General features: G+C 33.2%; 1 protein-coding gene across 2 annotated transcripts; it reads left to right on the top strand.

The window, feature by feature from the left end:
* The first annotated feature begins 732 nt into the window (after positions 1-732).
* LOC132283235 (multisite-specific tRNA:(cytosine-C(5))-methyltransferase trm4b) lies at positions 733-7,721 on the top strand. 2 transcript variants are annotated; one of them, XM_059785158.1, is made up of 11 exons: positions 733-792; positions 1,024-1,142; positions 1,422-1,566; positions 2,051-2,141; positions 2,949-3,146; positions 3,274-3,512; positions 3,873-4,004; positions 4,719-4,786; positions 4,898-4,959; positions 6,571-6,709; positions 7,254-7,721. In XM_059785158.1, the coding sequence occupies exons 2-10, from the start codon at positions 1,024-1,026 to the stop codon at positions 6,702-6,704; spliced, it is 1,188 nt and encodes a 395-aa protein (XP_059641141.1). In that variant the 5' UTR covers positions 733-792; the 3' UTR covers positions 6,705-6,709; positions 7,254-7,721. The 2 variants fall into 2 exon arrangements, with proteins under 2 accessions (XP_059641141.1, XP_059641142.1); XM_059785159.1 differs by having other exon boundaries at positions 752-829.
* Positions 7,722-12,824: the final 5,103 nt, after the last annotated feature.

The following is a 12,824-nucleotide window of genomic DNA, read 5'->3' as shown; positions in this document are numbered from 1 at the left end:
TCTATGCAATTTGCCTAATTGAGTGAATTTAACTAAAAGTTTTATTTATTTTTTCTTTATCAAATAATAATATTTATATATTTTCGGTTAAATATATCACCATACTTTTAATTAAAAAAAATATATAAAAAAATTTAAAAATAAAATATATAGTTATGAGTGCAATTACATATAAGTTCAAATCTTATATGTTTACTCATATTCTATATTATATATACCATTATTATATTATATTTTTAATTTTATATGATGTTTACGCACAAGTATATATATAAGTATAAGAGATGGACATTTGATCAAATAATTAGATCAAAAAAAATAAATTTTAATTATAAAAAGTAATTGAATGACATAAAATAGTAAGCTTTTTTTTATTTTTTTAAATATAAAAAGAGGAAAAATTGATATTATATAATTTAACTATGCTAGTCATGTGTTCAAGAAATAACATGCAACAATGTAGTTGCACCCGTAACTATTCTTCTTTTTAATTTTATTCATTTTGATGTTTTTTACTTAATTAAAAGTAACGCGATGCTTGAATATTATTATTTAAGAAAAAAAAAAATAAAAGTTTCTTTTAACTAAATTCACACAAGTGCGCATATTGCACAAAAGACTTGGATATTGGGGGTATTTTTGGCAAAAATTCAAAAACAATCCCACCCTGCTGGTTGAGGGGTTTTTTGTGATTAAAAAAAATTATATATAGAGATGTTTTTGTTATTTATTTATTTTTATTAGGGTTCAGCTTAACAAGACGGAGCAAATTTCTACTGTTGTTCATTTCAGGTGAACATCTATATGTCGTCTTCTTTTTTTACATTCGGTGGGTAATCTTTCTGGCGTCATTGGATCTTAAATTCTCAAAAAGAAATAAAAAAATTCAAACCATATGGTTTCTTTCTACTTCAGTGGAATTTTCTCGGCAACCAAACGGAGCATTTAAGGGCTATTTTAGTTTTCCTAATCTTTAGCTTACTCAATTGATGTTTTGATTGGTTACTGGTACCTTTTGAACAGATGGATGTTGAAGCCGCTTCGAATTTGTCTCTGCCTGATGCGTTTCTTGATTTTCTCAGCGAGAATGGACTCGACCCTTCAATTTATACTACAAGTGATTCAACCCCTCGGTATATAAGGTACTTGGAGTTTTTAACGACGAATGTCAATATATAATAGCTTTTTTAAACATATTTTATTTATCATCACTTCGTCTCCTTCTAAATTAGGAACTCTTTTAACACTACATTTATTGTTCTAACTACGTACTGGTCCAATTTAAATTTCATTTTGTTTCTTGGAAAAGTTGGTGTGATTCAAAAACAAAATGTGAAAAAATATTTTTATGTGTTGTTTTGTGCTCATGCATGCTTTTGCATTTGGGTTCTGTGCTGATGGATGATATGTATACTTGAAAGGTTGAAACCTGGCTGTGAAGCTTATCTTGAAGAGATCGAAGCTGAGATCAAATGTAAGATTGAGAAAGTGGCTTGGCTACCCAATTTCTATTCTCTTCCACCTGATATTCAGATTGCTAAGTCTAAGGCATATCAAGAAGGAAAGGTGAGCATTGGAGTACGTCTGTTTGTAGAAATTTTATGTCTTGCAAATCCTAATAAAAATTTTATAATATGCTTACTTTTACAGAAATATGGACTAAATTTAGACTATCCAAACTCCAAAGGTCGTGGACGACAAAGTCTATTATTTATTTGCTTCGTCTGCTAAATTGCTAATAGATGTTGCTTTTTATTGCTCACAACTTTTTTTATTTCTCTAAGCTATGAATTATGTTTTTATTTCCTTCTCATCGTAGTTGTTTGCCAATTCTTAATGTCCTGACATTGATTTGATTCAAAATGTAAATTCTACCATTGAAATTCTCCCTTTCAGTAGAAGGATGTAGAATAGTTTGCTCTATGCTTACCTCACAGCACCACATTTTATTTTCTGTTATTTCAGATGGTAATTTGTTTTCCAATTATACTAACTTTTCAATATGAAAAAAGAGAGTAAAATTTCCCATTCACTTTGGTCTGGTGTCCAGATGTATGGGATTGATGCGGCATCTGGAGCTGCTGTTTTAGCTTTGAATATCTCATCGGGTGATCATATCCTTGATCTATGTGCTGCTCCTGGTAAGTGTGTTTTCCCTGCTGGCCCAATTGAACTACTGAATTAAACATAGATATACATTACTCATTAGTTCATTGGAATGCAACTTAATTTGGTACCATCATCATTTTGAGTTTTAACATCTGGACCTATCAAAACTGAAAAAAGAGAAACAAAAAAGTAAAAATAAATATCACCCACACACCTCCAATTATTCTTTATTATCTTTATCATTTTAAGCGAAGACTAAAGGTTCCACTAAGGCACTAACATTTCATATCAACGGAAAACCTAAATGTTTCGGTTAAGTTACTGAGTATGCCTTGCATGCTAAAAAGGAACAATGGACTTTCTTGAAGAATTGGGTTCAATGACATCAGTTCAGCTGTCAGCCTATTTTGCGTTCTACAGAGGCTAGGTGGTGTTGTAGTACCCTGTACCTTTGTCCTGCAGGGCCTTTGGTGAATTTTTCTATCTATCTATCTATGATCTATCTCAAACATAGACTCCTAAACCTGGAAATAGTTTATTGTGATGAGTTACAGTTGGAATCCTATTAGGGCTTCATTGGTCATTAAGCAGTATCAGTCTGTAGGATAATTTGCTTCTTAGTTACAAGCATTTTTAATAACACTAGAAGAAAAGGCATTTTTTATTGATCAAACTAATTAGCATCATATTGTGATGGCATATGATATTTCTTTTTCAATGTTGTGGGAGTTTATCAATTGCAGAAGTGTCTGATTGAAATTTCACATGCGGCGGCATGGCCGTCATTTTTATGATTTTCATTCAGTATCATTTCTCATTTCTCATTTGATTATATTCAGGTGCTAAACTCTGCATGATATTGGACCTTCTTGGTTGTTCGGGTTCTGTGACTGGTGTTGATGTTGCAAGACATCGCTTGGCAGCTTGCAGAACCATGTTGCAGAAATATGCACTTGGTGATCATTGTCGTCTCTTTGTTGCTGATGGGACAACATTTTCCCTACTACCTGTCAGGGTTCATTCAGATTCTAAAACATGTAATATATCTGGAAAGAAGTAATGATACAATTACTTAAAGCTTATAGTGTGATTAACTTTGTTGGCTTGGTTAGTTGTACTCACCTCCCTTTTTGAAGTTTTATCATTCTTTCTAGTATTAAACAGGTGAATCTGTTTTGGAAGAAAAGGCGGATATATACAAAGAATGGACGTCTAGGAGATCATACAAAGAAAGGAAAAGGGTGGCTAAAGCAAGGGAAAGTGCTGGTTCTCAGTTAGTTTCAAGGCTTCAAGATCCAGAGCTTATATTTTACGGACGGCGTTCTGGAGTGGTTGGCCTCAATAAAAGTGATTTATATCAAACATTGTGCGGCAATGAGGTTTTGCACTGTGGTTATGACAAGGTACACTTTTTTTTTTACTCTTTCTTTATTTTTTCCGTATTATTATTATTTTTTTACAAAACAACTAAATTCTGCTTGCTTGCTTTCTCTAATTTCACTTCATTAAATTCATTATTGGCATGTAGAAACCAGCTATTAGATTGATTGATATATCCTGCCACTTCCAAAAGGGAGCTGCAGGGTTCAAGTCTCAATTGGGGTGCAGGTGTTTGTGTTGTATTAATGATTAAAAAATATGAAAAATTAAAAAATGCTGTATGTGTCTAGCTTGTTGTTTATCTCTATTTCACAAAGATTTTGCTTAGTTTTGCTTCTTCACTCTGTTGGAAAGCTAATGACTGGTTGGAACTTAAAAATCAGGTCCTTGTTGATGCAGAGTGCACGCATGATGGTTCTATTAGACACATACAAAAATTTGAACATTGGGGCTGGAAAACTCTTCAACGTCGCGTATTGAATGCGGAGAGAACTGATGACTTGACTGTCCTTCAAGTAACTCCCTGATTGGTCCATCTTTATTTACATTTCAGTTATGTTTTGAGATTTCATCTAATCGAAGCAACAGCTTCAGGTGCTTGTGCTCTTGTAGGTTTTTTATATGTGTTTTTTTAAATGGCGACTACTATGGATAATTACTTTAAATTTAAAGCAACTCACTTAAGTATCAAAGAACGAAGAAGGTTATGCAAAGTTGGACATAGTGATGCAACCACTATTGATCCGTACAGGGGTCCCGTCAGGCAACCTAAGTAATACTTGGGGACTAACCTCATAGTTAAAGTCATTTTTTTGGTCTTTTTGGATACAATAGGAACTTAGGGTTATTTTTGTTTTTCCCCCCTTTATATATAAATTGGAGTGTATGCTTCCAAAAATCTAGTACATCATTAAATTTTCGATCAAGTATATGACTATATAGAACAATTCGGGGACAAGATGTATGTGGCGGACCCGGACCCCAAATGGTAAGGACTAAAACTTATTGAGTTGAGTATCCATACACTTAACTTGGTCGACAGGCCATTCTTAAACATTTTTAGCAATTAGTTTAAGTTTAATTTTTTTGTTGTTCAAAACTTTATTTTGGAAACTATATTTTGATATGGACAGGTGAAGTTTCTTGGAAACTGAAGCCTTGTGTGGCTGACTGACTGCTGATTACTTCAAGGATTCTCTTTTAACAATATGTTTTCCATTACCTTGCAGTTGCAACTTCTAATCAATGGCTTTAGATTGCTAAAAGTTGGGGGATCCCTTGTCTACAGCACGTGCAGGTACCTTTTATCATTTCCTGAAATTTCCAGTATCGTTCTTCGGTTTTTCCCCGGGTTAAGATTACTTACATTCCTGTGCTTTCTCTTTGCTCTTTTACCTTCTGGTAATAGTTTGACAATTGCTCAGAATGAAGATGTCGTGGAGCAGTTTCTTTTACAAAATGCTTCTGCAGGTGAAGTTCCTTTTGCTTTTAAATCTAGCAGTTATATATTTGTTGTGTTTCTTTTTGTTATGTTCGGAATATTCTGTAATTTTAGCCAGGAATTCGTGTTGGAATTTTTTTGAGCAAATATCCTGGTGTCTTTTCTGGGAACCATAATGTCCTTATACCAACGGCTAGAGGTTTTGCTTGTTTGCATGAAGGGAAGTTGGATTTATGGAACTGAAGGGAACAAAGCATGTTGACACCACTAAAAGATCCTAAATGCTTTGTTATTTTCTTGATAATTAGGTATCCTTCAAACTACTGGCATGTGCATTAGGAATTCTGTTGACTGTACTTAATAAATAGGAAATGAATTAAAAGGTGAAAAACTCATCCTGCGTATAACTTCTTACAACTGAATAATGTATCATATGCTCATCATGGGAATAGGAATTTGACAATCAACCCAACCCGCTTAGGATGACCGAAGAGCCAGAGGATCTTGTGGAATCCCCTCCAAGATCCCCGGTAAACTTGGCTTTAAAGTTCATATGGCAGTCAGTTTTTTGTTCTTTTCCAATCTTTTTCTTTTGCCTCTTCTGAATCTTGAAGAGGAAAATGGGTTGGAAGCTTTCATCAGTCCTTAAAATAGGAAATATTTGGTGGTCAGTTTCTGTGATTAGTATGCAATTTACCCCATTGGTTGTACAATCTTGAAAAATTCAGCCCAGAAAAAATTGGAATTCTCTTGGCAACCCATTTTAGTTATTACTAAAGCTAAAAATATAGAACTATATAGATGGAGCCAATTGACAATGAAAAAGGAAGTGGCAACTGTTTCAGCATCAGGTTTTCACAGAGCCCTGCTAAGCAGCAAATAACTTCTATAACATGTTATTCAACTTTTCAAGAGCTAGTGATCGGAACTGTACCAAACGAGGTTAAAAGGAAATGATCTAAAGGGGAGACTTTCTAGTTTCTATTGATTGAATGCAAAAGGGTTTGCAAATTTATGAACCACTTAGTTCATGTTTATATGTGGAGGATGAGGATACAAGTGGGGTTAAAAAATGACAAGAAGGGAGAGCATTGTTTAAATTCCTCAATGTTCAGGTCAAATCTGAAAACTAATTATCATGCATTAATACAAGAAATCCACTATTAAGGATTAAGATACAGAATTCTTTGTATCAATGATCTACGAAATGTATAATTATGTTTTCTTTTCTTTTCTTTTCTTCTTCTTTTTTTTTCTTTTTCTTTTTTCTTCTTCTTTTTTTTTTTTTTTTTTCACTCCAATAGTAATAGGGTATAATGATTTGTCAGAGTCCACCAAACCCATTCAGTTGTGAATGGGAAAAGATAACCAAATATTACACGATCTTGGTTTAATTTAAGTGGTTTGGAAAGCTCATCCTGGATCCTTGAACAAGGTGGGCTGGCTCAGACCAGTAGTCCAGAAATATCTCATCGGGACTAGAAATCAATCTTAGATCCTTTGAAACACACCCTTGAGCTCAAGTTGTTTCAATAAATGTTATTCATTCTTACATATTTTCAGTTACAAAAAATGGAGCCTTTGTTATCATCTCTTGCTTTCTTGTCTTACAGTGCAGTATTCTTTATTTGATTCTGCAGAGTTGTTGGAAATAGATGCTGCAAAAAATTGGCCTTGTAAGAGTGGACAAATACCAAAGACCCTGCGCTTTGATCCTGTGACATCCCGAACTAGTGGACTTTTTGTTGCAAAGTTCACAAAATTAGCCATTTAATCCAGGTTGGTTCTTGTACATTCATTCATGATTTATTTATTATTTATTTATTTATTTATTTACCCTTGATCACATGCTGCTGCATATTTAGAACCAACAGCGGTATATGCTGACATTTCAAAGTGTAAGAATGTGTCCGTTTGCATGTATGTGTTTTGACATGCCAGTTTGCTTGCTAGTTGGTCTGTCTGATGTGGGCATCAAAGGTTATTTTGTTCCTTTGGTACTTGTCAAAAAAAGGAAGCATGAACATAGTCAACATGGTTCACAGATCCACAAAATTTTTCTCTTCGTCTCTCTTCAAATATTAAAATAGGAAAAATAGAATCCTTCTTATAATGCTGAAACGTCCCTGATTGAGTTCTTCACTCATTTGAAAAGGCTAATTATTGATTTTCTTCACTCAGTTGAAAATGTTTAGTTATCTTAAATCTGGAAAAGAGAAGGATGGTTATCAGTAGCTACTTTTTTACAAAACCTATTGTGTATATAACAGTTAATTCTATATACTGTATTGTTAACTACTAGTTGAATTTGCAATTGTCACAGGTTATTTTTGGTGGTCTCTGCTTCAGTTCTCAATGATGTTTTTCTGTTTTATCATGGAAAATGCCCCTCAAGGCATTTGTTCTTAAAGATGATAAAGAGCTGATTAGACATTTTCATCTGGTAACAATGGAGTCCGTTCCAAGGCCCCAGGCAACGGTGGAGTCCGTTCCAAGGCCCCAGGAAACGGGTTTGATTATCATAGGAGCCGATAGATATGGCATTTGTTATCACCCAGCTCCACTGTACAATCATTTTGTTTCAATTGCAAAAGGGTAAGATAGAGGAAGTACAAAATTCTAGTTTTGATATTCTTCAATCATGAGTCATGACACTCTTTTAAGTGTAGCTTTCTATAGTGTGTGCATGCAAACACATTTGAGATGAATGTTTGAGGGTGGGATTACTGGATAAAGAAATTGAATGTCCATTGTTGTGTTGTTGTGAATGCCCATTGTTTAGTTCTCTATATTAAGAGTTGCACTTAATGTCAGTTCATTTGCAGACTGAAAATGAGAGTTGCACTTAGGCTCTGTTTGTTTCGACATCCGTAAAAATACGGAACCAGCGGCAGTTCATTTGGAGACATTAAAAAAAAATACTCTAGAAAATAAAAAAAATAATATTTTATCTAAAAAAGAATTTTTTTTTTGCGTGAGCGGTTCATTTGCAGACATTAAAAAAAAATACTCTATAAAATAAAAAAATAATATTTTATCTAAAAAAAAAAATTTATTTGCGTGAGCGGTTCATTTGCAGACACTAAAAAAAAAGAGAGCAACCTATCAGGACAACTTTTGTCCTCCACCCTATGAAAACTTGACACCTGTCCAAAATATAAAAAATGAATCATACTGAATCAAATTGGGTTATCCGGATCCACCCATCAAACAAACCCATTTTCTCTCTTCAGTTCTTCCTCTCTTCTTCTCTCCAAGCATCGCCGCAAGCCCACACCATCATCCGAAGCCGAGCCCTCCACCGGCAAGCTCACCGCCGACCAGCTCCATCACGGCCAAACCCTCGATCTCAAAACCCTATGCCGGATCTCTCTCGTCTCCACCTCGATTTGCCGCCGCAAAACTCTCAGTTCCGGAGCCTTTGTTGCCGATGGATATATATTGACTGCCGTTGAAGGAACCACCAGAAAACCCCATAGTCTCCGGGATCCGGCTCCACCTTGGCCGGATTCGAGGGATTCGGAGCTTCTATGATTCAGCCAGCTAACTAACGGGTAACCAATTTGGTATTTTTTTTTGGACAGGTGTCAAATTTTTATAGGGCCACATCATAGTGGAGGACAAAACTTGTCCTGACAGGGCAGGATTCCAGCATTGCTCAAAAAAAAAAAATACTCTATAAAATAAAAAAAATAATATTTTATCTAAAAAAGAAAATTTATTTGCGTGAGCCTTAATGATGCATTGTATTCTAGGTTCATGACGTGTAAAGTTTCAAACCCATTGTCTGGAAAACAAAAATAAAAAAATAAAAAAAAGTGAGTCTTCAATTAATATATAAAAACCCATGAACAAACGAAGAAGATGACTACAATTTTTATATGCTACGAGCCAACATATCATAGAATTCTTCTATGGATCTTTGCCTCTGATGCCTCTGCTCATCATAGAAATGTTTGATGTATAACTCTGCTCTTTGATCCACTTCCTTGGAATGCTTAATCAATCTATTTTCTTTCCCATCCACCTTTTGTGCTAGTGCCAATTCGGAATCGGGGTATTGTGTACCCGTCTCACCCGCATTTTCATCCATCTCATCCTCCTCTTCCTCAGTCTCAGTGGTACAGCTTAACTCTGCATATGGCTTGTCGTGCAACATAACAGGCTCTTCTGCATATGGCTCGTCGTGCAACATAACAGGCTCTTTGGGGAGGCTGTCCCGGCTTCTGGTTGCTGGTTCCAATTGAAGCTGCTTGCATAGGGTGCAGCGGAAGCTGCAAGGACAGTCATATAAGCTTGTTATAGAGGAGTAAGAAGGGATTGACAAGCGGTTTTCACGATCAGCAGAGAAGCTCAAGGAGGATAGCAAACCGGCAATGCGTTGAGAGGTTTTCGTGAAGCTCTTCCACGCCTTGTTGAGCTTCTTTACTCGACGAGAGGAAGGCATTCTCGAGTGTTTTGAGTCTCTCTCTTGAAGAAAAGTGCAGTGCAAAACTCTTTCTTGAGGTCTGTCTCTTCTGGTTATATAAAGCATATATGGTTTCACCTTAAGAAGGAAAATGGTCTCATTTTTGGCCGCCAATACATATATTTCTTTGTGATCTTGTAGGAAAATCTTGGACACATTGAATGATTTTTTAAATTGCCTTTTTTAGAACCTGAATATTCAATAATATTTCTTAGGTAAAGATCTTTAAAGTTACAAAATAAACAAAGTAATTTCTTCAACATAGCATTGTTTTTCCCGGAAGGTATGTGGTATTCATTATGGAAAAAACAATAATTTTGTCACCAAGTTGTATCTCATACATTTTTATTACTATGTAAGTTCAAATTCTATATCTGTAAAAGAGATTCTGTATTTGTAAGTTAATTTCAAGGACTATATGTAGTAAATTATGGAAGTAAATAAGAGGAAATTTCAAGGACCATATGTAGTAATTTTAACATAGCACCGTCTCTTGATTCTCATCTTCAACTTTCTTTTTGCACTCAATATTAATGACCTAACTGAAATATTCCGCAAAATAATTTACATATATATGTATATTGGGTGAAAATGGAATTTGGCTATAGATTAAATTGAATCATCAATTAAAATTGGCAAATAGGTTACACTCATTTGTATTAAAATGTGACCGACTATACATAGGCATTCTCAAATTTAATCATCTAAAAATGGCGACTAGGTTACACTCAATTCATATTGTGACTGTACAGTAAAATCAAGTGAAGTTGAAATATGGTTCACTCCTTTAAATTTAATTTTTTAAATAAGACTCCCTTGCATGTTTGATATTGCTGTAACTTCTGATAAACATTTTTTTTACACAAACAGTTAAACAAAAATGTTGTCAATAAAAGATTAAATAATGTTTAGTGACACGTATGTAGGTAAAAGATTAAACAATGTTTAGTGACACATTGCTCTGTCCTATTAAATTATAATTTTATCATTATACTTTACCTTTATTAGTATATCTTAACCAAATCTTATAATTTAGTTTATTTCAATCATTAAATATCTTTTTGTATTATCTTTATTTGAGAATTTCTATATATTATTTTGATGTTCTTATAATATAATACGGAGTATTAGACTAGTTATACTTGCACCAATTTGTTGCAACAGTGAATTACTTAATCGAAATTTTTTGATTAGTTATTTATGCTCAATATAAGTAAGTAGAGAACCCCATTACCTTATTTGTTTTATAGATGTACCAATTAAAATAAATAACTCTGGCAATTCAATGCAACAAATCGGTGCAAGAATCTGTTTGTGTCCGCATAAGAGATTATGAATTATTACATAGTTGAAAAAATGTTTCATTTTTTACTTTCTTAGATTTGTAATACAATTATTTTTAAGAGGGTAGTTTTTAATGCCTTTTGTTACAGGGGAAAGGAATGAATTTTTAAATATATCTTTATATGATGGGTCCACATATAAATATATTTAAAAAATAATACATTAATTTTCAAATATATTTATATGATGGGTCTACATATAGAAACATTTAAAAAATAGTATATTAAATTTTGAATTGAAATAATTATTTTAAAACAACAAAAAATAAAAATAAAATAGACACATTTTATAAGAGCGGAGGGAATAAAAAACCTTTCTCCCTCACCTCGCACCACCCTAAGTTGTTTAATAAACGAGTTTGAACAGAAATGCGAATAACTATGCTATACATGAATTAAGATTGGAATGGTGTTGGCATCCTCCCCCGTTGTGGGGACAATTCATGTCGTCCCTATTTGTCTCTTTCCTAACATAAATGACAATTATGGAATATACTTTTAGCATATGAGTTATGGATAATTTTGTCATTTTACCTTTGGAGAGTAGAGAGGATGGTGCGAAAATTCAGCCAAAAGATTTGTTAGATAAAAATCTCTACCATTAATAAATAATAACTTCTATTTTTATTTTTATTTATTTATTTTTTTACCAAACTTTAACTTTTATTAATTAAACATAGTGTTGGTTTGGGATTGCTATTGGAATAATAAAAAAAGTTTTTATATAGATTTGTTGGTTAGTAAAAAACATAGTAGGTGTTTGGTGATATATTATAATACGTATTTTTTATAATTAAATTATTTTTTAATTTATTTAGTAACAATTTTTTTAAACACTTCTATTATTAATTTTACAATAATTTTATTTTTGTGAACTAATAATTACCAAACACATCTGAACTAAACATAAATTTTTAAAGAGTTTAAATCATAAACACCTGCTATCTTAACTTTTTGATCTTAAATCTCCAACCTATTTTAGAAAACCACATATACTTTAAAAAGTGATCACATTGCCCTTAAACCTGTATCTGACCCGTTAAATGAATTGTGAAATGTCGAATTTGACCTTACTATTTAATGAAGATCACCGCTCACGGGGTGGGAACTTAAGCACACCGGAACGAAGCTCATTGTTGGGTAAGTCCAAGCTTAGCCATTTGGTCACCGGAGAAGCATGCAGGATGTGTAGCTCGCTTGTTCAGTAGTCATCGCCGGAACTGTTCGTTGTAGCTTGGAGCTCGCTGATCATAGGTCATTTCTTGGAGTTCGCCAGAAAAACCTTCGGGTTGTTCTCCACTTGTCATATTCTCCATCTCTTATAATATGCTTAGATATGTTCTGTGTTTAGAAATTTGTAAAATATTGATGGGTTAATCTTTTGAAACGCAAAAGTTTCATTCCTCTTTTTTAGTTTTCATTTTCATTTTGGTTTTATTAGTTGACTTCTCGTATGCAAATTATCAGTGAGTAAAATTTCCATTTGGTGATTGTTTTGTTGGTATATGAAGAATTTGTTATGGGTTTCTCTGTAATTTGCCATTCCTTCTACATTGGTTCTTTCCTCTTTTTGGCTGATGAGAGAATATGGATGTACAGAAAAGAAAATTTCCTGGGTCTGTTTTTTTACATGAATCCATCCACAGCGTTGTAGAATCTAGAATTTATCAGAAGTCTATATCTTCCATTTGATTTGAGTATCTTCTATGTATATAAAATGATAATTAAAAATTTGAAGTATTTGGCCTTTCTTTTTCTTTCTTCAAAATTTACTCAGCAGTCAAGTTCATCATTTATGAATTTGCATTGAATTTTTATGCATTTATGAAGCATTGAGAATTCAATGTAGACTTGCACGCAACTATAAAATTTCTAAGGCACTTTTTTTGTCAAGCTCCAGGGAGAGGTGAAGATAAGGGCAGATCTAGAAATTGATAATGGGATGGGCTAAAATTAAATATAAATTTAATAACACAATTTTTTAAGCAAATTTTTTATTTTTTATTTTTTATTTTTTTATAACATAATCTAAATAAATATTTGAATTTAAAGATTACAAAATATTTATTTAAAGTGTGCTCGA

The sequence above is a fragment of the Cornus florida genome, unplaced genomic scaffold (assembly GCF_030987335.1).
Source record: "Cornus florida cultivar Cherokee Brave unplaced genomic scaffold, ASM3098733v1 CherokeeBrave_3.0.0_Hap2_Chr11, whole genome shotgun sequence".
Classification (NCBI taxonomy): Eukaryota; Viridiplantae; Streptophyta; class Magnoliopsida; order Cornales; family Cornaceae; genus Cornus; species Cornus florida.
This window is presented reverse-complemented; position numbering and strand designations above follow the sequence as displayed.